At 39.4% G+C, this 27,805-nt stretch overlaps 1 protein-coding gene across 1 annotated transcript; it reads left to right on the plus strand.

Annotated features, from left to right (window-relative positions):
* Window positions 1–6,560: 6,560 nt before the first annotated feature.
* On the plus strand, window positions 6,561–11,946 carry LOC136709675 (extracellular calcium-sensing receptor-like). Its single transcript, XM_066685089.1, has 6 exons — window positions 6,561–6,652; window positions 7,690–7,978; window positions 8,405–9,238; window positions 9,738–9,968; window positions 10,160–10,283; window positions 11,039–11,946. The coding sequence occupies exons 1-6, from the start codon at window positions 6,576–6,578 to the stop codon at window positions 11,944–11,946; spliced, it is 2,463 nt and encodes an 820-aa protein (XP_066541186.1). The 5' UTR covers window positions 6,561–6,575.
* The last annotated feature ends 15,859 nt before the right edge of the window (window positions 11,947–27,805 follow it).

Consider the following 27,805-nt stretch of genomic DNA (forward strand, 5'->3'; position numbering starts at 1 on the left):
TTTGGCCACAGACTGTGGTGATATGGGATTGCCACTGGTTGCAGAATTTCATTGCGATATCTCACTGCACTGAGATTGCCTCCAAAGATGACAAGCCTCGCTTTTCCAGTGAAGGAGATGCCGCCCCACACCATCACACTGCCTCCACCAAAAGATGTTACTCTATTGGTGCAGCAATCAGCATACTGTTCTCTGCGTCTTCTCCACACTTTGACCCTATGATCCAACTACCGTAGGCAGAATCTGGACTCATTGCTGAACATAATGTTCCTGAACACCAGCACAAACTGGCCTAATGGTGAAGGGTAGTCATGTCAGGCCTTCTGGCATCCCGATAAGACGGGAGATTGGCTGCGTGCAGTCTGTTCCAGATTGTTTGGGCAGAGAGCCGTCTGCCATATCATCCTGCAAACCTTGACTGCAACTCTGCCTATGGTACCTAAGTGCTTACAGGGTGAAGAAACAATCTTCTTGAGGTGTCGTCTTCTTGGGATGCCCACTTCGCTGCTTGTCTCTGACATCCCCCGTTATTTGGAAATTGGCCTTCAATCTGGAGATGGTACTAGGGCTCACTCCACATAATGCCACAACTTTGTTTTGCAAAACACAAGCTTGAAGTTGCCCTTTCGCACTGGCCCTATCCAGATCAGTCAAACGTGGCATGCCGATTCTTGGAGCAGACACCTACTGGCCACTGTTGCAGGGCCCATGCTCACAGGTGCTGCTAATCCGACAACTGATTGGCAGAACCTGGGGGTACCAGAAGCTCACAACTAATGTCAATAGCAACAGCAAATTAAGCTGTTTGGCATTGGCAGAGAAGATTTGTCAGGTTTTTCATGGGCGCAACCCACATACTCAGCTCTATTGCTCATCCCATGAATGCATGTTCCTTACAAATGTGGTACCATTTAAAAGGGGATTGACAAGGTTTCCAACCGTATAACATTTATTGCCAAGAAGCATTGTTACAACAAAGAAATAATCTATGAAACTGAAATTTCCATAATTTTTGTGCTAAGTATACTTAACCAGCCAGACACTTGTATAATGCCATTTTATTTACTAGGAAACCACCAGGGAACCTACACATGCTTTCAGATTTTTTGTATGTTGGGGTGGGGGGTGCTATTAAACGTTTCATGCAATAACTTCCTGTGAGGGTGACAGAGGTATTAAATGTTTCAGACATATGGTTTCTGTCACCATGAATTCTGTTTAGTTTTACACCAAATTACTCTGAATAACTTTGTAGACATTCAATGTATTATTTATTTTCTAGGGAAAAAATATTTATGGGCATTTTTAAAATTAGTGTGATTTCCTCTTAAAATTGACATTTAGAAATAAGGATAGTTGGAGTAAAATTGATAAACAGCAAGAAATATAACAAATTCAAACATGCAGAGATGCATGCTTTTTGCACATTAATTTGCACACCTAACAATACAGCTGTGTATTCTTCTCTTTTTCTACAATAATGTATCTAGTTGTTTCATTCCCAGAAGAAAATAATATCTGTTAGTAATTGTGCCTTTCACATTACTTACTTATTGTTTGTTTAGCAGATGTCCTAAAAGCTCAAGGTTAATTTACAGTATTTTTCACATTACATGTTGATCTGAGTTTATGAATACATGTGTAATGTTTATGGTAACAAGTTTTTTTTTTTTTTTTTTAAGCTATGTGCTGCAAGAATTGTTTTTATTAACATTTTATTCACTCAGAGAGTGAACAGACACACTCACATTTTATTAGGGGCAGAGAAAACACACACTTGGAGCAGTGGGCAGCCATACTTGGCACCCGTGGAGCAAACAGTAACAATAACAGCAATATAAAATTTTTTTGGGATGATTTTTATCATCAATAATTTTATTTTTAGACCATGCTTATTCAGCCATTATCCGGCTTATCCATCCAAACACTCGTTACTGCGTAATTTTTCCCACCTTACACCCAGTGATTCTGGGTAGGTTCTGGATTCACCGCATCCCTGAACTGGATAAGCGGTTATAGGCAGTGAATGAATGAACATGTGAAACTGAAAATATTCTAGATTTCCCACTGTTACAAGCACTGGTTCTAAGCCTTCTAAAGAGTCAAGTGCAATATAGTTACAGTTCAGCACTTAGGAGTGTTTAATTATTTATGAATTTATTATTTTAAACTCTTCCTGATCTATATTTTTACGCTTTCTGGTTCTTTTAACACTTAAACTGGTAATGCCCTAAGAATGTTTTCATGACACAAGACATAGATATCATTAATTTATGTGGTAAGAAAACGTTATTGTTCCAGTGAAATCTTTCCTTGTGAATTTATAATGAGTAATGAGTAATAAACTTTGCACTCTTATCTTGCCCCATTCATAATTTTTTTGAGTGTGTGGCAGGCATCAAATTCAAAATTTGTTTATGATAACTAAACAATAAATTTGGTTACATTATTTTACATCTTTTCTTTATGTTGTTTGGTAAATAAATGTTCAGGATAATAATTAAAGATTCTTAATTTTATTGCATTTTACAAAATGTCTCAATTTTCTGGAAATGGAGTTTGTATGTTTAATGACATATTTGCTCTGACGTGGCACAGAAACATTGATGATTTGTTTTGTGTTCTTTTGTACGAAGGAGAAAGAATCAGGAGAAATCTGGAGGTTGTAACTTAAGAAGGTGAAATGCCAGTTTTTTTTTATCTTGTTCCCCTCTATGCAACAGAAAAACAGGATTCCTGGGCACAGCTGATTTCAAAATGGACAGTGCACCTAGTTGTGTTTGTGGTTGCGTTTTGTGCGACTTTATCTAACTTGGTGCATCTATATCTAACAATGGACGGTGCGCTTTAAGCAGTATACAATTCATTTGAATATATTTCTGAGATATAGATGCTGGTAAACTTGGAAGTATATTATTAATTATAGATGTGGAAGATGACACACTTAACATGGTTCGTTTCCCACTCCGGGTGACTGTCTGTGAGGAGTTTGATGTATTCTCCCCGTGTCCGCGTGGGTTTCCTCCGGGTGCTCCGGTTTCCTCCCACAGTCCAAAAACACACGTTGGTAGGTGGCTTGGCGACTCAAAAGTGTCCGTAGGTGTGAATGTGTGTGTGTTGCCCTGTGAAGGACTGGCGCCCCCTCCAGGGTGTATTCCCGCCTTGCGCCTAATGATTCCAGGTAGGGTCTGGACCCACCCCGACCCTGAATTGGATAAGCAGTTACAGATAATGAATGAATGAATGAATTTAATATGAGATGAGGTATGAAATGATTTGATATTGCTGCACTTTCTGGGAGGATATCTATATTGAAACAGGTCAGAATTAAAACAAGACAATGGTTGCAATATTGTGAAGACTGCATTTTGAATAAAGTGAACGGAGTCTCAGTGAGTCCTGTGCCTTATTATGAAGAATATTATAAAGTCCAACAATTATTACTTTTTCTGTTTGTTACTAAACCTGATATGTTTTACGCACTGGTAAATCTAGTTTGATATTAATTAATTTGATATGTCAAACTATGCAAAAAGTTCTATACATTTACTTGATGCAGGGAACAGGTGCACGCTCAGCAGGGTGGACTCTAAGTGGTGTCTCAAGTAGGCCTGTCACCATAACTATATTTTGGACGTTTTACTGTTCCAGAAATAATTGCGATAAATTATATTATTGTCATGTTAAGACCAATAAATACCTCTGATACATTCATTCATTCATTATCTGTAACCGTTTATCCAGTTCAGGGTCGCGGTGGGTCCAGAGCCTACCTGGAATCATTGGGTGCAAGGCGGGAATACACCCTGGAGGGGGCGCCAGTCCTTCACAGGGCAACACAGACACACACACATTCACTCACACACTCACACCTACGGACACTTTTGAGTTGCCAATCCACCTACCAACGTGTGTTTTTGGACTGTGGGAGGAAACCGGAGCACCTGGAGGAAACCCACCACTGATACAATTATAATATAATAGCATTATAATTATTGCAATTATGCACTTTTAAAAAGTAACTTATTATGGATAATAAGTCATTGGTATATACAAAAATTTGAAATATCCTAAATTAATTATAAATAAACTTTGTTAATAAAGTTTATAAATAAACTTTGTTAACAAAAAGTGCAAAGTATCAGCATATTAGCTATAAGTGAAATATACATTAACTGTGAGAGTATGCCATTTTGTGCTGTCACAATTATATTTACATTTGTTGAGCAAACACATCCATAATGGCCCACTGTTGGGAATGCCCCTCTTCAACCGTGGTGTTTGTTCCCAGAAAACTATATGGGATGGTTATATTTCAGATGTGCTTTCAGGTTTGTTATATTGCCATCTATTGTTGCCACTGTTTTAACCCTCCTGTTATGTTGCGAGTCAAATTGACCCATTTTAAACTTTGAAGGTCTAAGAAAAATAGTTAAATTATTTTTTTCAGAATGAAACTTCGTCTGCTTGCCTTAATTAGTGTAATCAACATATAATACGAAAATGGTTTCTCTCACATATTTGCAACCACCCCCTGCATGTTTATATCACATAGATACTGTTCGGGTCAATTTGACCCGGCAGTGGAACTGGAGGTAAAATGGTGTCAGATTATTTCTTTGTTTGCAACTGTGAAACATGTTTCACCCCAATCACACACACAAGCACACATACACACACACAGTACGATTAGTTGATAACACAATTAATGTGACAGGCCTGTTTCATTTGAACTATCATCTACACTGCCTCCACAGTTTCCAATGGTACTACTCCATTCTGTTCCTATCTGTAAGCTTTCTGAGACCATGCACAAATATGGAGGAAATGAACACAGAGCATGAACAGACGATTCTGTCAGAACAACTTTTCACAAATGAATGTATCACTATCACTAGTGATGAAGCAAGAATAATTAAACATTTCAAACTCAGTGGAGAAGGATTTCAGGGTCTGCCATAATGATACTCACATTAGCCAGCTGTTCCATCCAAACATGCTCTGAGATCTGGTAGAAAAAGGCACAGCTTGGTCAAATGAAGGAAGGACTTCAACTTCATGAAGTAAAAAATTATGTATGTTTGGAAGAAATTTTGAGTGCCACCAATCAGTGGAAAGATGCAAGAAGCACACCTCAGATATTATGGCCACGTGATAAGGAGTAAAGTTTCCATGTTAGCTGACTACCCTGAGCATGGAAGGGTAAGATTTAATTGATCACTTTTAATATGATAGCCATGTAAATCAGCTATAAATTTAGCATTATTTTTTAATCAAAATGTTCACAAAACATGTTAGTAGAAGCCAACTTTAAGACATACCATTGAGTATGTGCGTTTCGCATAGCATCAGTATTCTAAAGTGGAGTAATATTTCCCCTACTTAGCCCTAATGATCCTGGGAAAAGCACTGAATGTCTCCTGATGATATTATAGAAGACTGATTAGGAAAATAGCCTGGAGCAACACTGCTGAATGATATTATTTTCATTCTGTCTCTGTGAAGATGCCTGCAGGGTTATGAATGGCTCCCAAATTCCATAAAACCACCTTTGCATAAGCATAAATGCTCTTCTGAGAGAGCCCTAGGCTAGGTGGTACCTAGAACTTCAAATTGTCATTTGTCCCCAACAATTACTTCACTGCTGAATACTTGCCCAGTGGTTTGTTTATACTGTAGATACTTTTGAAGATTTTTGATGAAGTGCATACTTCGATCAAAGTATGATTTTGAGGATCCCTGTGGCAAACTCTTTAGTTTTGCTTAACAACTGTTTCAGTGGTTTCCTGATGTCAGGAGATGTGGGGACTAACAATGGCTAAGCCTACAATCAAGGATCCAACAAATGAAAATATAAGTAATCTTTTCCTGATTGTGTTGGTGTAACAATTATGTATTTTTTAGTAAACAATCCATTAATCATGCATCAAGGATATATTTTTTTCATGTTGATATCATCTGAATTATTAGAGAGAGTGCTCAAAAAAATGATTTTCTATAACATTTTTACAGTGCATGAATGTGAATTCCATTGAATGAGGTTTTCAAGGTTCACCAAAGAGGAGAACCCTCCAAAGAGTGCAATACTCCATTAAAGAGGAGAGGGACAGTCTGACTTGTTATCAGAGCACAGTTTAAAAGCCAAGATTCATGATGGCATGGGTAATTTGCACATTATTGCAATCTGTTTTCATTTACATTTTTTAAAGTGTCCCATATTTTTTGGAATAAAATGTCGCAGTGCTGTCTTGGCTTTTGGGGCACTTCAGGACGTCATGTTGGGGGTAGTGTTCTTTGTATGTAAGTGTGCGTTTGTATACATATCTTACCCTCCTCTGCCTTGTAATTTCCCTACAGAGAGGCTATTTATTCATCAGCCTCTATAAAAGTCTCCACTCTGCACTAAATGCTTAGCGGACCACCAGTGTGCAGACAGTGAGAATATGCTGCTTCTTCAGGTCCTGACCCTGCTGTCTTTCTTCTGCCCCACCCATGGGGGCTCTGAGGATTGTGAGCGATGGCAGAACCTGGACAATGCAGTGGTCCATAAGGAGGGTCAGGTGATTCTGGCTGGAATGTTCCCTATCCACTCGAAAGGCATGGAGCAGGAGCTGAGCTTCACCACTTCACCAGGAAACAGGAGATGCAAGGGGTAAAGACCACTAGCTCCTGTTTTTCATTTTCATCTCTCTCTCTCTCTCTCTCTCTCTCTCTCTCTCTCTCTCTCTCTCTCTCTCTCTCTGAAGCACAGTGACACAACAGGTAGTTTCACTTCAAAGCTCTGTGATTGTCAGTTCAGTGCCTACCTTGGGTCACTGGAGTTATGAGGAGTTTGGTGTCTTCTCCCTGAGTGCTCCAGGTTATCGTGTTTCCTCCCATAATCCAAAAGCACGTTTGTAGGTGTAATTGTCCATAGATGGGAGTGTGGGAATGACTGGGTGATTGAGTTTGCATAATGCCCTATAATGGATTGGCACATTGTCCAGGCAGTGTGCCAGCTTTGTGCCCTGTGATTACAGGAAGGCTACGGATCTACAACTGCACTAAACAGAATGAATTGTTTACAGAATAGCATAAATTAATTTTGCTTCTTGTTTCTTAAGGGCTTCAATGATTATAAACCCTGTGTCCTTTACTGGCTTTGATGTTATGCTGTGTTCTACCAACACCTGATTCATTATGTAATAATACATTATATATTTAAAAAAGATAAAGTGCCCAAAAGTAAAATGTTCCTTTCTATAATTAAGTGTTTTAGATAAAGTATGAGCATAGCTCTTAATCATATTTTACATAGAATTCCCATTGACATAATCTGCTTCTAGATGTGGGTAGTCATTTACATCCCAAAATCTATGGGCATGACTGTATATGTAAATATGGGTAATGTTCTTTAAATGAGGTTAAAATATATAGGGAATGTACAAATACAATTGTGTCTCCTGTACAGTTTAGTCTAAATTGTACATGTTGCATATAGAACACTTAAAATGAGGCACTGTTACACTGATGCATTTTACTTTCAATCCAACATTTGCCTCATAAAAACAGTGATAAACATAGTATATTTTGTAAATATCTGAAAGTAATCTGTTGTAATCTGCAATATCGATTATCGTTATGATCTGTGCAGAAAGCTTCTATGATTATGCCACTGATTTCTGTCTTAAATTCAGTGTCTTGTTTCAGATTAAACCTGCGTGCACTTCGCTGGACACAGGCCATGATCTTTTTCATAGAGGAAATCAACCAGAACCCTGATCTACTGCCCAATGTTACCCTGGGCTACAGACTCTATGACACCTGCTGGCTGGTGGCTCTGTCCATGAAAACAGCTTTGTCTGTGACCTCGCAACCCTTGAAGAGGAACATCACAGGAGCATGTTCATCCCCCGCAATCCCTCTGGTCATCGGAGACTCAGGGTCCACTCTGTCTATGGCTATCTCCCGAATGCTTAACCCCTTCAGCATCCCACTGGTGAGACACAAACATGGTGTTTACTGGATTTTCACTTCTCTGTACATTAAAAAAGAGTCAGATCAACTTAAAGTTTTTAATTCAACTTTTTGCTTTGTTTTTTCATTTCCTCTTAATCCAAGTGTAAATTTAACCAACTTTTAATACTTCCAATTATCTTAGCTTAATATCACAAAGAGTACTTATATAGTGCAATGCGGAAAGTTAATATTCCTAAATGTAATAATCTTAAAGGTTTGTATTATTTAAATTACAATCTGTTATTCATGACATACAGGGAAGCAGGCATGTATTGAAAAACTGGAAAAATGTAGTGCATTTGTGTCATGTTTGTCCTATTCTCACATTCTGAATGACTGGACAAATGAATACTCATCCTTCTCATTCACATCCTCTCTCCCACCCTCTTTCTCTGTAAACTCCCAGGTTAGTTACTTTTCCTCTTGTGCATGCCTGAGTGATAAGCAACAGTTTCCCTATTTCTTCCGTACAATCCCCAGTGACACATACCAGGCTGCTGCACTGGCTCGACTCGTGAAGCGCTTTGGCTGGACATGGGTGGGGACCATGGGGTCTGATGATGCTTATGGCCGAACGGCTATGGACATGTTTACCACTGAGGTAACCAGCCTGGGTGTGTGTGTGGCCTTTCGGGTTATTGTCCCCAAGGTACCATCTCAGCAACAGATCCAGGACATTGTGAAAACTATAAGAGAATCTACAGCTCATGTTCTGGTGGCTATCGCCATTGAAGAGGACATCCAGCCTATTGTAGAGGAGACATTGAGACAGAAAATGACTGGAAAGCAATGGGTGGCCAGTGAAGCCTGGGTAACATCCAGTCTCATATCCTCCAGCTATCCATCTCTCAGTGGTACCATTGGTTTTGCCATTCGCCGAGCAGAAATCCAAGGCCTCAAAAACTTCTTACACAGCCTGCAGCCTATAGCGCAACCATATAACCCCTCTTCCAGGGAATTTTGGGAAACGCAGTTTAATTGCACCTTTAATATGAGTACACCAGTAGGTTCTATGGCTGACCCTATCCAATATAACCGTACCTGTACTGGACAGGAAAGGATTGAAGACACAGAGACTATCTACAATGATGTGTCCCAGCTCAGAGTGACCTATAACTTACACAAGGCTGTATACGCTGTAGCACATGCACTACACGACCTGCTTATGTGCCAGAAGAAAGAGAGCAGCAAAGATAAACAGAATCAGTGTCCAGATATTTACAATCTGCAACCCTGGCAGGTATAACTAAATCTAGCCCTGCTGTCTTGGAAAAAAAGCCGTTACAGCTCTGTGAATTAATATTTATATAAGAAATTTTGTTTTGAAATACAGTATTTTGCTAAATCAGAGACCACCTTCCATTTGTTTAATTTTCAGCCAAAAGATTCCTTGCATATTTTTTAATTTTTAAAAACTGAAAACATATGTTCCAAAGAATTTCACAAAAGTCTAAACAAACAAGACATTTTAGTATTTAATGTAATTACCAATTGCTTTTCTGTGTCTCACAATCCAGATAACGCTGTACACATTCAGTGGCATGTTCTGAGAACTAACTTCTTTTTTGCTCATTTGCTTTATGAGCTTCATGAAAGATCAATGGTGTTTTTTTCACATCAGACTTTGTGTAGCTCGACTCTCCCCTCTTTCAAAACTGAAAACCTTTTATGCTGAGTATCTGATGAAAACAGTTGTCCATGAATATACTATAGTAAAAACATAATTTTTGTGTTCCTAGGTGATCCAGTACCTGAAAAAGGTGAATTATACCAATGTGTTTGGGGACACTGTGTATTTTGATGAGCATGGAGATCCTGTGGGTTCATATGATGTCGTAAACTGGCACAAAGGACCTGAGGGTGGGCCACTGCGGTTAGTGACAGTGGGACGCTTTGACTCATCTCTTCCAAGTGAGCAGCAGCTATTGCTCTACCAAGACAACATTGTGTGGCAAGGAGGGTCTAAGGAGGTAATGATGTTGACACTTATTTCTTGACTACATTTTTTCCCCCTGCATTTCACTCAGCAAATATGTATTTGCATGCAAAATGTGTGACAAATGTGTTGACAAATTTTCACCTAGCAGAAGCATGTAAAAGAAAGGATGTTCAAAAATGTTTTAAGCTCTCTCTCACACCCCTCTCCCCCTTCTACTCTCAGGTGCCGGTATCAGTGTGTTCAACTAGCTGTGTGCCAGGCTACAGGAAAGTCACACGTAAAGGTGAACCGGTCTGCTGCTATGACTGTGTGCCCTGCCCTGAGGGCTCCATTAGCAACAGCATAGGTATTACAGCTGTGTTGTTGGGGACGTTTATACCCCAAACAGAGTGCTTTGCATGGTCAGAATTAACTTATAGTAATACAATGGCAGAGCAAAGCACAGATTCTTAACCTATGAATTGTACTTAGAAATGTATGTATTATCTCATAATTTGAAGGCAACGTTTTAAGGTACAACATTAATTTCCACTGGTAGCCATCAAGCATGATGGAAGAGAGCAGATCCTAAACACAGCTCTGTGATGTTACCCTCCAGAAATGGAGGTTGAGGATTTTTCATGCCACTGAAAATATCTCACATTTTGCCTCCATTAATTCATCAGAATTACACAGTCTGTTAATTATTCCAGTTTAGTAAGACCTGAGAGCAAAAAAAACCCAATTATTATTATATCGGAATCCTATCCTTAAAACTTAGGATGATGTGGAAGCCACAGGAACCAACACAATTTCTGTCTCTGTGTGCTGATGTCCCCTCGCTTGTATTATGAAACCACTTTCATTTATTGCCAAATGAAAAAAAAAAAATCTTCCTATTCCATCACAAATTACCAAGCATGTTTGGTAACTTGAAAGAACTGACCAGTTTGTTACCTACAAAGCACACAGAGCTCTATTGAAATTGTTAATTACTATTTATGTTTATTCATAATTATGTCCTTAATTAGCTCTTAATACTGAAATGTATCAAATGCATCATGTGCTTCATTGAAAGTTATTTCATCAGGTAACATCCTTTGCTTGTTTTGTTGTTCTCAGACCAGTCTGAATGCAGCCTCTGCCCTGAAGATCTCTGGTCAAACCTTCAGCGTGACACCTGTGTGGAAAAACAGATTGAGTTTCTGTCATACACAGAGGGTTTTGGGATGGCCCTCGCAGCTATTGCTGTCCTGGGTGTTATGGCTACTGTCACTGTGGCTGCCATTTTTCTCCATTACAGAGACACACCCCTGGTTCGCGCCAACAACTCAGAGCTGAGCTTTCTGCTGCTGTTGTCACTGACCCTCTGCTTTCTGTGTGCTTTGACCTTCCTTGGTCGGCCAACGCACTGGGCCTGTCCACTCAGGCGCACAGCCTTTGGCCTAACATTCGCCCTCTGTCTCTCCTGCCTCCTGAGCAAAACTCTGGTGGTTCTCATGGCTTTCAGGGCCACTCTGCCTGGGAGTAACATTGCACGTTGGTTCCGCCCCCCTCAGCAGCGGCTGGGTGTGTTACTGTGCTCCGCTCTACAGTGTGGCATCTGTGTGGCCTGGCTGACCACAGCTCCCCCTTATCCGGTAAAGAACACTTGGCTCTACCGAGAACGGATCATCCTGGAATGCCATCTGGGCTCTGTGGCTTTGTTTTGCTGCGTCCTTGGCTACATCGGCTGCCTCGCTGCCTTCTGCTTTATCCTGGCCTTTCTGGCTCGCAAGCTGCCAGATAATTTTAATGAAGCCAAGTTCATCACCTTCAGCATGCTCATATTCTGTGCTGTTTGGATTGCCTACATTCCGGCCTATGTCAGCTCTCCAGGAAAGTTCACCGTAGCTGTAGAGATATTCGCTATATTGGCATCCAGTTTTGGTGTGCTTCTGTGCATTTTCGTCCCCAAATGTTACATCATCATCTTCATGCCTGAGAAGAACACAAAAAAATATCTTATATCTCAGAAACCTGGCAGGTGATTTGCACTACTGAACTGTTTACTACGCTCATGAAAATTGGGAACAGTTCCAGAATTTGGGAGCCCCTGATCCTGATATTAAACTAGTACTTTTACTAAATGACCTTTGAAGAAACCCTTTTTTAAAGGCTTAGACCATCAGTTGAGAATCTGAAATCCTGCCATGCCCAAAAATAATAATATATAATAATAATATAAGCAATAATAATTTTTTTGGGATGGTGGTGCTTTCCACCATGGGGTGATGATGTTTCATTGTGCTCCATCAGAATAAGAAGCAAGTAAGCTGAACCTTACAAAATCTACAAGCACAGCTCAATAAACCATTTCATTGTCACCTAATGAAACAATCACTGAGCTGTGATTCCTGGGCTTAATGACGGTGGGCCTCATGCATGAAACGCGAGCATAACATATGTATGTGTAAATGTTTTTTTTTTATATTCATCAATATATTCATAGCAGGAATATACCATGGAGGGGGCACCAGTCCTTCACAGGGCGACACACACACATTTACTCACACCTAAGGACACTTTTTTGTGAGTACTTTTTTTAAGGAACTCAAACCCCCACCCCCAGATTCCTGGAGCTCTGTGTCTGCGACACTACCTGCTGCGCCGTGCCGCCCTAAATAAAAGTTAATAAAAATAATTAAAATGCACAAACTAAAAAAATAAACAGTAAATTAATTCATAATAAAACAATTTCACATAACATTTCCTCTTCCTAATACAGCCTGTTGTTAAGAGCAACTTTTAGTAGCTAAAAAGCAATTGCTTGCTGAATTATTTTGTTACTGGTGTAGTCAGACAGTTACAGTAATGTGGATCATTAATATAAATGTGTTTTTGGTCTTTGGTCAATAGCTGATGATGTGCTGCTGCTGATTAACAAACAGCTCTGCACAGAGAACTTTAACGCCTTTGGAGACGATACTGGTTTATTAGCTGAGTGATGTCTCTCTGGTCCATTTACTATCGAGATCCATTCTTTTGTATGTTTGTGTGTTAAGTTATGTTATACTTGACGCACTGTAACTGGCACGTTTACTCTGCGTGCACTCATGCAGCCCCAATGTTAAATAACATGATGAATAAAAACGAACACATTTAAAAGAACTTTTGCAAATTAGGATCAAGTCTACAGGCATTTATCCCTCTATGAGAGACTGCAGAGAGAGTCAAATTGGCCAAAACACATAGAAGGAGCTCATGTCAAGAATAAACGCCTTTAGCTTCCATTCAGCCTCCCCCACCTTAAGCAGAATTGTGCAGGACAAACTTCAGTGAACTAGCAGTATTGTGCAAATATGTTAGGCACCTAAAACTATCATTATTTAAAATAATGCATCTTCTAAATAAGAGTGGTGATTACAATTATATAAATTAATCAATACAAAATAGGATATTCCTTTCTAAAATTGTGTGTTATGAGCCAGTGTGAAGAAAAAAAGTTTGTTTCCAGATGATTTTCTTGATCGTATGCATTTGTGAAATCAACAGCACAGTTTGCTCGTGTTTTTTACGTTTCATGAATGAGGCCCATTATCTCCTAATCACCGTGGTCTGTTATTCAGCTTCGATAATAGATTTGTTTATGAATGCTGATGTTACACTTAATCCGATTGTTTACAGCAGGGGTGTACAAATTTACATAGACATTACAGTAGAGGGCCACACTTTTTTACCAATATATAAAAATGTATTGTATCAATGAAGTCCAAAATAAATAAATAATTAAAATAAAAGCTATTAAAAATAATTCAATTTCCTTTGAATTGTCAACAGGGTGGCACAGTAGCGCAGCAGGTAGTGTTTCAGTCACACAGCTCCAGGGGCCTGGAGGTTGTGGGTTTGATTCCCGCTCCGGGTGACTGTGAGGAGTTGGTGTGCTCGGGGTTTCCTCCGGGTGCTCCGGTTTCCTCCCACAGTCCAAAAACACACACTGGTAGGTGAATTGGTGACTCAAAAGTGTCCGTAGGTGTGAGTGTGTGAGTGAATGTGTGTGTTGCCCTGTGAAGGACTGGCGCCCCCCCACCAGGGTGTATTCCTGCCTTGCGCCCAGTGATTCCAGGTAGGCTCTGGGCCCACCGCGACCCTGAACTGGATAAGCGGTTACAGATAATGAATGAATGAATGAATGAATGAATGAGTGAATGAATTGTCAGCAACCGGAAGGGGCTTGGCTGGTGCAGGGAAAGAGCTGGAGGATCTGGCTCTCAGGACTCAAATTCACAGAATCCTCAGCAACAATCAGCACCAACCAGCTTCAGCTGTGCAGTGCTGCATATAAAGCCAGGCTCAAACACAAGCCAATATTTTCGAAAGTGCAAACTGTAATTGTGGTTACAGCAAAAGAAGAAAAACAAATAAAAGACACCTTTGAAAGAGAAAATAAAATAGAAAAGAGATGGCTAAAGCAGAAACGAGAAAAGGCTGTAAAGAAAAAATGGTTGAGAGAAAAAAAAGCTGACAAGAGAAGATTAACCTGAAGGGAGGGGAAAAAAAATTAAGATGTGAAAGGGCTGTAAAGACACAAACTGGATTTTAAAGGGCAGTTAAAATAAAAAGGCTCTGATCATAGATATATTAGTTACATTAATAGTTATTTGTTTCTGAGCATGCCAACTTGGCATCTCCTTTGTTTGCTGTTTGTGGACTTGTTGTTATGCCGGTTTGAAGTGGGAAAAAGAAAATAATAATAAAATATTCACAAAGCACTTCCATTTCTACCCTAACCACCTATTGGATTCACTATATATATAGTGCTTGGGTCCATCACATGCTCACCGTAACACAGTGGTGTGAAAGTGATTTGTTTTAGATTGTAGAAGTTGTGTCAGTAATTATGTCCAGTCAGCCCTTTTTGGAGGGCAATCTTATGTTCTCTCACTGCAGAAAATGAAATCTAACAAGTAAAATTTACTTAAATACAGCCTACTTGCATAGATTTCACTTTTTGCAGTTGAATTAGCTTTTAGACACATTTAACTGTTCAGATGTCTGGTTCCTATTAACACTACTGAACACTTTAATATCCACATATGCTGCTGTTAATAATATATAAACTTTATAAGAATTTTGTGATTGCTATATTCCAGCTTGATTTCTTTTTTAATTTAACAGGCCTATAGATACATACATAGCCTTCATTGCTTTGCAATGGTTGTCTGCACGGAAGAGTCAGGCGTTCGCCGTACTCATGCAAACACCATAAATCTGGGACATCCTCATCAGCAGCTGGACATGAAGCACAGTTTGAGTGACAGCGGCAGAAGATAACTGATTTGTTTGCCTGAAAAAGAGGATTCTGTTCATTTAAATTCTTAGTTAATTTCATTTGTAAAAGGAAAAGAGTATCCTCATCCAAGTGGATATGTTTCATGATCGAACAAGGCTTATACGATCAGATTTTTTGTTTTGTTTTGTTTTGTTTTGTTTCATAAAGGACCTTAGCTGAAGCATTCTAAACTAGCTGAAGTTGACTTAGGTCAGTAATAAGCGCAGGGGGTAAAAATTACCCCTAATTCTCAGGGGTAAAAAACTATTTAGAAATGTGTTCTGATTTTTATTTTATTTTTTTTTATGTATCATATAAAGTTTAAAGTTAAAACGTTTTCTGCCCCCACTTAATGGCAAATCATACAGCCTCTCATATATCTCCCTCTAAATCTTCCTCTCAAGATTATTGATGAAATTCAATAGTGTACACGTTTGCATTTTGGCCAAACTAGAACGCCTATCCAAGAATGCACAGCAGATGGCAGTGCGAGACAAGGATTGTCACCTGCTTCACACCTGTGCACCATGCAGTGCCTAAGACCGAGCCTCTTCCGTGTATACAGGAGTGCTCCCTATACAAAAAATTCCCATTAAAATTATTATTTTTAAAATTATCTGCATTCTATTTATTTTCTTGTTTTGTTGTTACTGGGGGCGGCACGGTGGCGCAGCAGGTAGTGTCGCAGTCGCACAGCTCCAGAGACCTGGAGGTTGTGGATTCGATTCCCGCTCTGGGTGACTGTCTGTGAGGAGTTGGTGTGTTCTCCCCGTGTCCGTGTGGGTTTCCTCCGGGTGCTCCGGTTTCCTCCCACAGTCCAAAAACACACGTTAGTAGGTGGATTGGCGACTCGTAGGTGTGAGTGTGTGAGTGAATGTGTGTGTATGTGTCTGTGTTGCCCTGTGAAGGACTGGCGCCCCCTCCAGGGTGTAATCCCGCCTTGCGCCCAATGATCCCAGGTAGGCTCTGGACCCACCGCGACTCTGAATTGGATAAGCGGTTACAGATAATGAATGAATTAATGAATGTTGTTACTGGTTTATTTGTTTATTATATTAAAACAGTCATGTAGAATGTTCAAAATATGATTTCAGACTTTCTCTCCCACCTTTTACAGGCCTCTCCTCATAAGCAAAGGACCTGTATTTTTGGGTGCACTGCAGGGCAGGTCATCCTCTCCCTGAGTTGACTGACATAGACCCTAGTTAATCTTACAAATACACTTCCTATCTGGGTGGAAGTTTGTGATAGAGTCAAAGATGTTCACAAGTCACAAAATACAAATCCGAGTCTAGTCATGAGTCTATAGACTAAAGTCTGAGCCAAGTCCCATTTCAAAATAACTTAGAGAAAGCCTATATGGTATGTGTAGTGTAAAAATAAGGATTTTCATTTCAGGATTTTCAGAATGCAAATCATTGTATTCTGTTTTATTAATGCTTTACGCAACATCCCAACTTAATTCGAATTGGGGTTGTCTGTATGTATATATATAAACACATACACACTGCACCAAAATACATATACATGACACTCAAACTCCTTTAATTGGTCACTTTTTAATGAAATCCAACAACATATTTAAATGTTTATGAAATAGATTAAATAGTTGTTGAAAGAATAAAGTAAAATTAAAAAATAAAGAAACTTAACTATATATATATATATATATATATATATATATATATATATATATATATACAGCATCCTCCAGAATTATTGGCACCCCTAGTTGAAATGTGTTCAAATAAATTAATTTTTTATTGCAGAAGCATAATCTCACTCTGAAAAAAATATATAGAAAAAGCAGCCTTCTACTCAAATGAAAAAAAAAAGCCTGACTAAGAAATAATAGTTTCCCATAAAATTACCTGTTCAACAATTATTGGCACCCTTAATAATTTCTTGGAAATAAATGTATTTGAACCATTTGTCATATCTACTGTAGTGTATATAGTGGGTCAAAGTATCTAGGAACCTTTAATAATTCATCACTTCCTGTTTCCCTGGGGTATAAATATGGTGTTACACAGAGGCCTATTTCTCTTCCTCATTCTTAAACATGGGAAAGGCAAGAGAAGACACTATTCAAGTAAGGCAGATGTGTGTCGACCTTAATAAATCAGTCAATGCCTACAAGAAAATAGCCACTCACCTGCAGATGCCCTTATCTACAGTCAGAGCAATCATCAAAAAGTTCATAACATCTGGAACTGTGACAAACAAGCCTGGAAGAGGACGCAAGGGTATCTTGCCAGTGAGAAGGATGGTAAGAGAAGTAAAAAAATTCTCCAAAGCTCACTGTAGGAGAATTGAATCAAATGGTACCATCTTGGGGTCATGAGGTCTCCCAAAACACCCATCAGGTGCTATTTACATGCCAACAGGCTGTTTGGGAGGCATGCACGGAGAAAGCCTTTCCTGAGTTATACTCATAAGTGTAAACGGGTGGAGTTTGCCAAGCAGTACTGGGATTTTAACTGGGACCATGTGCTTTGGTTAGATGAGACCAAGATAGAGCATTTTGGCAACAAACACTCTAAGTGGGTCTGGTGTAACACCAAGGATGACTGCGCAGAAAAAACACCTCATGCTCACTGTATGGTGGAGGATTGGTGGTGCTGAGGGCCTGTTTCTCCTCCAAAGGACCTGGGAACCTTGTAAGGATCCATGGGATCATGAAGAGGAATGGTCGAAGATCTCTCTTTTTGTATTTATTCTCCTATATTGTGAAGAGTTATAGTAGAAGAATAAGTGCCGTCTTGTTGGCAAAAGGAGGTTGTACAAATTACTAACACCAGGGGTGCAAATAATTATGGAGGGTGCTGTGTGTGTGTGTGTGCATATATATATATATATATATATATATATAAAACCTAGGTTGTAATCACAAGGACAGCCCTATCATGGTTCAAATCTTACTTAACGGAACATTATGAATTTTTAAATGTAAACGACATCTTCAAATTATTCTCTAAAGTAATATTTAAACAGTAACAAAACAGAGCTCCTGCTTTTGGGTCCAAAGGTGACAAGAAATAAATTATCAGATTTAATTTTAAATCTTGCTGACTTTAGAGTTAAACCTGGTTCAGCAGCGAAAAAATATTGGTGTCATAATTGACCTGGATTTATCATTTGATCAGCACATAGGCAGTAATCACTAGGACAACTTTTTTACATCTTCACAACATCACCAAGATTAAAAATGTATTATCCCTGCAGGATGCAGAAACATTAGTACATTCCTTTATTACTTCAAGGCTTGACTATTGTAACACACTATTGTCAGGATGCACCAGCAGAAATGTAAGTAAACTTCAACTAGTTCAAAATGCTGCAGCCAGGGTCCTCACTAAAACTAGAAATTTTGAACATATCAGTCCAGGTCTATCATCACATCATTGGCTGCCTGTAAAAGCATGTAAAGCTCTACATGGGCTCGCTCCTGAAAACCTCCAAGGTACTATTATGATCCTCCACGATTACTCAGATCAGCGTACTGAATTTTTAATAGTTCCCAGAATTCAGAAGGCCTCAGCTGGGGGACAAGCTTTTTCTTATAAAGTCCCCCAACTCTGGAATGATCCTCCAGAGAATGTTCGGGACTCAGACACAGTCGCAATCTTCAAATCTAGGCTAAAAACTCATCTGTTTAGTTTAGCTTTTGTAAGTTAATGCTCCCCATAGATAAAGGCAGCAGATCCAGGGGGTCCATGGACACAGGGAACTATAGTAAACTGAGACGCTGGTGTCTTCACGCGATCACTCAGGTTTGTCGACAGTGGAGTGGAGGGATGCCAGTGTTTCAGGATGCTCCCTCGTCTGTGTGTTCTTCTGGTTCTCTCCTTTTAGTTAAAGCTGTGGTAGTCAGATCTGCTGGAGTCAATAGTCACACTCTTGAAATTTTCACATTTTCTGTTTTACAAACAAAGATTAAAACTAATTCCATCTCTTTACCTTTTTCCAAGTAAACAACCGCCCACCTGTCCAGCTGGACACTGATGGATGACTGTCGAGCTTCTCCTCCATGCTTCAGACCAGCGGCCCATGCTCCAGCCACCACCAAGGGCATTGGAGCAGCTCCTACACTGTTTTCACAGACTCTTAACTATTATTACTAGTAGATTGACCAGAGCAGGATAGGTCACCACTTGTGAGCCTTGGTTCTTCCCAAGGTTTCGTCCTCAGCTAAGGGAGGTTTTCCTTGCCACTGTCGCCCTTGGCTTCCTCAGCTGGGGATTTTTACATTTTTAAAATTTCATGTCAAAACTTTGCCTTTACGGGAGTTCTGTGAAGCTGCTTTGTGACAACATCTGTTGTAAAAAGCGCTATACAAATAATTTTGATTTGACGATTTATTCTTTTGTTTAATGACCATGTCAAATAACATATATTTGTAAATGTGGACATTCAATGTCTGGCCAAAGAAAACAATATAAAAATTTTGCTAAATGCAGTGAGATTAAATATAAGACCATTGTGGGAATAAGCCAGAATTATATAAAGAGAATTATAATTTATGATTAAAACTATAGCTTACATTATTGCACATAAATGCTGAGTTTCAGAGTGCAAATTAAAAAGATTTAATTAGTTATTAAGATTTAAAATTTTATGACTAGAAGAAACATATTCTAATGTTGATAATACCAAACTGAGCTTAGCACTCTTACTAACTTGAATGTATGGTTATGCCTCTGACCACATGCAGGCACTTGCAGTCTCTCACTTTCCTGGTAATCAAATCAAATCAAATTTATTTATATAGCGCTTTTCACAACTGATGTTGTCACAAAGCAGCTTCACAGAATTCCAGTAAGACAAAGATTTGACATGAAATGTAAAAACAAATGTAAAACCCTCAAGTGAGCAAGCCAGGGGTGACAGTGGCAAGGAAAAACTCCCCCAGCTGAGGAAGAAACCTTGGGAGGAATCAAGGCTCACAAGGGGTGACCCATCCTCCTCTGGTCAATCTACTGGTGATGATAGTTAGTAGTCCATGAGAACTTCAGTGTAGGGACAGCTTCAAGGCACTTGGTGGTTGCTGGAGCATGGGCAGCTGATCTGAAGCGTGGAGGAGGGTCTCGACAGTCATCCATCAGTGTCCAGACAGACAGGTGGGCAGTTGTTTACTCGGAAAAATGTAAAGGGATGGAATTAGTTTTGAACTGTTTTGTGTTTGTAAAGTAGAAAATATGAAAATTTCCAGAGTGTGGCTAATGACTCCGGCAGATCTGACTATGACAGCTTTAACTAAAAGGAGAGAACCAGGAGGACACACAGACACGGGAGCATCCTGAAACACTGGCATCCCTCCGCTCCACCGTCAACAAACCTGAGTGATCGCGAGGAGCGGCGGGACGACAGCACCAGCGTCTCAGTTTACTATAATTCCCTGTGTCCATGGACCCCCCGGATCTGCCGCCTTTATCTATGGGGGAGTATTAGCTACCAAAAGATAAACTAAACAAATGTGTTTTTAGCCTAGATTTGAAGATTGCGACTGTGTCTGAGTCCCGAACATTTTCTGGAAGATCATTCCAGAGTCTGGGGGCTTTATAAGAAAAGGCTCTTCCCCCAGCTGAGGCCTTCTGAATTCTGGGAACAATTAAAAATCCAGTATTCTGTGATCTGAGTGAACGTGGAGGCTCATAATAGGAAATTGTATCTTGAAGATATTCAGGAGCAAGCCCATGTAGAGCTTTATATGTTAATAACAAAATTTTGTAGTCAATGCGGAATTTAACAGGCAGCCAATGAAGTGATGATAAAACTGGGCTGATATGTTCAAATTTTCTAGTTTTAGTGAGGACCCTAGCTGCAGCATTTTGAACTAGTTGAAGTTTTCTTAAATTGCTGCTGGTGCATCCTGACAGTAGTGCGTTACAGTAGTCAAGCCTTGAAGTAATAAAGGCATGTACTAATGTTTCTGCGTCCTGAAGGGATAAGGCATTTCTAATCTTAGCAATATTGCGAAGATGTAAAAAAGCTGTCCTAGTGATACTACCTATGTGTTGATCAAATGATAAATCCGGGTCAATTATGACACTAAGATTTTTTGCTGCTGAACCAGGTTTAATTGGAGAGTCAGCGAGATTTAAAATTAAATCTGATAATTTATTTCTTGCCACTTTTGGACCCAAAGGCAGGACCTCTGTTTTGTTGCTGTTTAGAAGGAGGAAGTTACGCAACATCCAGCCTTTCACGTCTTTTACACAGTCCTCTATTTTCTTTAATCTGTGTTTGTCATCGGGCTTGGCTGATATATACAATTGTGTGTCGTCTGCGTAACAGTGAAAGTTAATGTCATGGTTTCTTATAACTGTGCCTAGCGGTAACATGTATAATGTAAATAATAATGGTCCTAAAATAGAGCCTTGTGGAATTCCAAATCTTACTTTAGAATAATTTGAATTTAGATTGTTTACTTTTACGAATTGATAACGTTCCGTTAAGTATGATTTGAACCATTATAGGGCTGTCCCTGTGATTCCAACCATGTTTTCTAACCTTTCTATGAGAATATTGTGGTCTATTGTATCGAAGGCTGCGCTTAGGTCAAGAAGCACCAACAGGGATACGTGGCCTTGATCAGAGGCAAGAAGAAGATCATTTGTTATCTTGACTAGTGCTGTCTCTGTACTATGATGTTGCCTGAATCCAGATTGGAATTTTTCATATATATGATTCTTATGTAGATATGAACTAAGTTGTTTGGCCACAGCTCTTTCTAAGATCTTGGACAGGAATGGCAAATTAGAAATAGGCCTGTAATTAGACAGTGTACTAGCATCAAGATTTGGTTTCTTGATCATAGGTTTAATAACTGCTAGTTTAAAAGCTTTGGGTACATGGCCCAGACTAAGGAATGAGTTTACTATAGTTAAAAGAGGATCAATAATAGCTGGTAGTACTTCTTTGAGCAACTTTGTGGGAATTGCATCAAGTGTGCAAGTTGTACAGTTTGCGGAGGTGATAATCTTCTCTAGTTCTGATTGTGGGAGTGGGTAAAAGGTTTCAAGTCTTTCTTTTACAGTTATATTATGTTTTATATCATTCACATCGGGTGGCAGCCAGGATGGATTTGATCCTGTGGCTTGAGTTTATTGTCTAATATTCTCAATTTTATTATTAAAAAAGTCCATAAAATCTTTACTGGTGAGAGTTGCTGGAATTAGTTGTTCAGAACCTGCTTGATTTTTTGTAATTCTAGAAAACACACTAAACAGTGCTCTCGGATTATTTTTATTATTGGAGATCAGTGAGGCCAGATATGCTGAGCGAGCTTTAGTGAAGGCATTTCTATACTCTATAAGGCTGTCCTTCCAGGCAGAATGGAACACTTCAAGCTTGGTTGATCGCCATTTCCGCTCTAGTTTTCGTTTTAAATGTTTGTTTTAAAGTACGGGTCTTATCATTATACCATGGTGCGAGCTTTTTCTGTCTTATACTTTTATGTTTAAATGGTGCTACCTTTTCTAAAGTAGATCGACAGGTATTTTCTAGGTAATCAGTTAGTACATCTAGGTCCATTGGGTCTGATGGAGTTGGAACTGGGGTCGATAGTTCTGGTAGGTTTTCTATAAATTGTAGGGAGGTAGATGGTTTTATTATACGCCTTGTAGAATAGCGAGGGTTCCTACATATATTATGGCTAAAACGTAGCTCATATTAAATTAAGTAATGATCGGAGATTGCTGAGGATTGCGGTAAGATATTAATTTTGTCAATGTTAAGACCTAGTTTCAGAACTAAGTCTAAAGTGTGGCTGCAGTAGTGTGTAGGCCCTGTTACATTTTGAGTATTTATTGCAGGAGCTGATCAGATCATGACTGGCAACACGTTATCCCAATGAAAACAGCTGGATATGTTTATTTATACTGTCAATGGTTGTGACCGAGTTGCGGTTCACTTCTCAGGAAAAATTTAACCCTCCACTAGCCAATAGATTTTAAACATGAATTATGTTAACCACATGAAATGTAGGTTACAAGGCCACCTATTATGTTTTATCTGATTTAAGCAAGAAATATACCTTTTTTTTACTTTTTAAAATTTATTTATTTATTTATTTTTCATATGACCGCGACCCTGAAATGGAAAAGCGGAAAGAAGATGTATGTATGTATTTTTCATATGAACAAGTGGTAATTATGGAAACAGGACAGATAATCCCTTTCAAATATGAAGTTGACTACTGAAGAACTGGGCCTATCACATTTGCTTTCAGAGTCAGTTGCAGCTGCTGCACACATATACAGAACTTCCTTCCATTGTGGATGTTTAGCACCTGCTTATATTTGCTTATACCAGCTGAATGAGTTATATTTGTATGTAGCCTTCTCTGTTTGCATACTCTCTTTGATGGTAATTTTAAGTGGCTTCATTAGTCTCCACCGGGTTTTTGACAAGTGTCAATATGGTGGCACAAAATCGGTTTATGGGTCACAGAGGAGAAGTGGAGGATTAGTAAGAAAAAGCAGTAAATTTTAGGGTTTTTACATGCACACTTGGAGATTATACAACAATTTGTAATTGCTCTGTCTGGATATTAATTAATGGTAGGTCATTGTCTTAGTGTCACGAGTGGTACTAGTTAGATCATGAGGTCTCTTTTTAGTAATTTAGTAATTATACATATCTGTGCTCTCTTCCTCTTCTTCTTTCTTCGGCTGCTTCAGTCAGGGGTCGATTTGGCACACTGCGCCCTCTCCCTCTCTTAGGTAAAAAATCTTGCTTCCCTCAGTACTTTGCCCAGTATTGTCAGTCATGTTGTGTGCTGAGCATTCTCGTGGTTGTTTCTCTGTTGTTTTAATGTTTTTTGATTCTCTGCTTGGCTCTCCATTTATTCTATTGTCTCTGTCTGAGAACTGCATATATGTTATATCAACACATGCAATTACCCTGGTCTGGCAAGCCTTCAGAAGTTCCTGCAGTCAGCTAAACACAGTAAAATAACTTGGGAGTCTGATGTACAGTTTCAAAGAGCTGTCAGGAGACAAAATTATGTTAAAGCAGTCAGCACCTGGATTTCAAAAAGCATGTTGTATGAATGATCCATGCATGTGTGATGGGTCCCCAGTTCCTCACACCAGCTGATGGGGCAGTGTGTCACTTCACAGCAAAGGACTGCAGCACTTATCACAATGCCTTCATAATCAAACCTGAGACCCTTTTTAAAGTGCAGAATGGGAAAAGAATTTTACAGACTGCTGTGGAAAGAGCTTATCTAGTTCAGGGTCGCAGTGGGTCAGGAATCTACCTCGAATCACTTGGCGCAAGGCAGGAGCACACCCTGGAGGGTGTGCCAGTCCTTCACAGGGCGACACATTCACTCACACCTATGGACACTTCTGAATCACAAATCCTCCTACCAACATGTATATTTGGACCATGGGAAGAAACCGGAGCACCTGGAGAAAACTCAGACGGACACATGGAGAACACAGCAAACTCCTCACAGACAGTTACCTGGAGTGAGACTTGAACCCACAATCTACAGGTCCCTGGAGCTGTGATTGCAACACTACCTGCTGTGTCACCATGCCCCCATAACTAACAAATGCTTCCTCCATATATTACAAAAATGTATAGGCTTGATCTTAATGAGTATCAGATGACATATTTAAATTGTGGTGCTCCTGAATCCCTAGGTGGGGCTATAAACATGTTTTAAATAAAATAATAAACTAACATTAAGTGAATGCCTATAGCTTATATTTAATGCCTATATTATCATAACCATTCTTAATGAATTATATAATTATAATTGTAGATATTATAAATTACTGTACTTATTAGTCAGAGTGTAAATACAGGTATCTAAAATTGTCATTCTGACTTGTTAACCCCCTGGATTCTGAGGCCTTTCAGCCTCTGAGGTGATCTGACATGCCTTGATATTTTTACAAATTTCACTTACCTAGAAAAGTTTGTTCCCAAAAAGCTACATATGCTAATATTCAGCAGAAACCCAGCAACAGTAATGCGAGGGAAGTATGTGTCATTCATGTGTTTTTCTTTAAAAAAATTAACTTTTAAGCACTGACTCCTCAAAAAATATTTTCAAGGTGCTGATATCGAAAAAACACATTGTGAACATTTCTCTTCACATAAAAGTCTGCAATTTGTAGACATGGATGTTGGCTACACACTGGTGTTTACAGCTCCCTGACTATCGGTTTCCTTCCATTATGAAATGGCAATTTGCACATTTCAGCAGCAATGACACATATTTATAAGTATTTCAGTCATTTACACCTGACGTATGCATCACAATAGCCTACACACACACACTATGGGGGCATAATACAATGGTGGCATATTGATAGAGCATTAGTTTACATGTGTTATGAAATGGCTATTTATACATTTTAGCAGCAATGACACACATTCATAAGTATTTCATAACTTTCATAACAAAAACAGGCTGTTTTTTTCTCTATCAGTTGGACTGTGTTCCTCTGCACATTTAAACATATACAGTCAGCTTCAGGAATTACGTTGTTGGAATACTATTGAACTAACTAGCAGCAAATCAGCGCCAGACATGCGGCAGAAAATCTAAAGATATTTCACTTACTCATCACCATCCCCTTTCGGATCAACATGTTCCTCGAAATGTAGCTGTTCTTTCTCACTGTCCTCACTGCTTTTGTCTTGAGTACCTGCTTTCTTCTACATTCTCCAGGGAAAAGCTCTCCTGGATCTGCTGCACTGCATCAACAGCTGAAATGCATGACTGTGCCATACTAAAGCTCTGCGCTCAGTGTAAAAACACAGCTATGTATTTATGTTTATATGACTAAAATGCGTGTTTTCTCACGTTGTAATCCTCCAATAAGAGTGGTCAGATTATCATGATATTATCATATGAATATGATTGAGGTCTGGGTTTCTTTACTCTGACTGCTTCCCTGGTGACCTGGACCCGGATAAGTGGTGGATAATGGATGGATGAATGGATGGATGATTGGGTGGGCCATCAAGGGTCGGGGTCTGAGTCTCAGAGAGAGAAGTGCCTCATTACTTATCATTCTATAACAACAAGCAAAAATTCATTTTAGCACAATCATGTGACTGTTTCAGGGACTGATTGAAATGTAACAATCTTTGTGCAATTCAAGGGTCGTTAGAGGACTGACACTGAGTTCTATCTAAAACAGAGCTGCAGTTCCCACTTTTTGAGCACTGACCCACTGCGTGTGGCTGCAAAAAAATCCCCCTGTAGGAGGGACTGTGACTTCATTGGCTGTAGAACTGAATGATGGACAGATAACTCTGGCTGCTGATTGGATAAATAAAGATCACGACCAATATAAAGCATGTTCTCTGTGGAGCTGTGGAGTATCTTCCCCTTGCTACGGCTGAGAGAGAGCTGCGTGTTTGTTTATCACCATAACAGTGTGACCTCAAAAATACTAAACCAAACAAGTCCTGTATTGGTTCAAAACAGAACGCAGCTTTTAGTGTCCAAATACGGGACAATTCCATATTTTATGGGACTGTTGGCAACACTGTGCCAACATTATTCAACCAAGAAAGCGATACATACCAATTGCCAACGGCTATCTGGAGATGGAGAAACGTTGAAATAACTCGATGGGCTAAAGAACAGGTGTAACGACATCCATGCACGGTCCTATGATAGGGCTATGCTATGATTATATAGCAAGAGAATGACTGAAAAACCCCACAGTAAAGTTACCCCCTGGCAAGCATGCTAGATATAGCCTAACGGTTCTGTAAAGCAATGTCATCAGTTCACAGATTAACTTTGGCATTCATATTCATATTAGGCTATCTAGAAATTGCTGATGCTATGACAGACTTTGAATTTTGCTTCAGTATTTGAGCATGATGCAGTGTCTGATATCACTTCATTCTACCTGTTGAGTGTTGACTCTTCTTACAAAATCCTGCAGGACAGGAGGACATTCCTATACTTTGCTCACTCACACACCTCATTCGCTCACTTTGAAATCTGTAGCTCTCTTTCCCTTGTCACTGATGCTAACTGATACATCATCTGTGTTTATCTGCACGAGTGTGCCTAGGTTTGCTGACCTCTGAGTAGCATATTTTAGTATCGTTTTAATCTGACAAATGTGGGGGTGATGGAATCATGTTTGAGCAAAATTAAAAACCCTAGCTTTATAACATGATCCATGTTGTCATCCTGATCTAGATTTTCAGCAGAACATGTGGCATTAGTTGCATTGATGTTATACCTGATTTGTGAAGGACCAGTGTGTTCATCTGCAAACATGCTGCCCTGGGTGTTGGACTCTTCCTTGAATATTTCAACTGATGTGATTATAATTCCAACATTGTGTTTGACCACCACCCGCTCAACATTAAGGAAATGTTTTTTCTGTACATCTTGTAATGTGCCAGAACTGGTAAGTTTGGAAAATAACCTGTCATTTTGTGTGGGGGCGTTTATTAAATGCAGACTGTCCGTGACTGCAAGTTCGTCTTTCCTGAAGCTCCAGTCCAGTGATTACCTCCTTTGATTGTATAGATGACACCAGATTCAAGTTGTACAGAATAAAATTCCTCAGGCACGTTAATGG

Source organism: Hoplias malabaricus, chromosome 11, assembly GCF_029633855.1.
Source record: "Hoplias malabaricus isolate fHopMal1 chromosome 11, fHopMal1.hap1, whole genome shotgun sequence".
Classification (NCBI taxonomy): domain Eukaryota; kingdom Metazoa; phylum Chordata; class Actinopteri; order Characiformes; family Erythrinidae; genus Hoplias; species Hoplias malabaricus.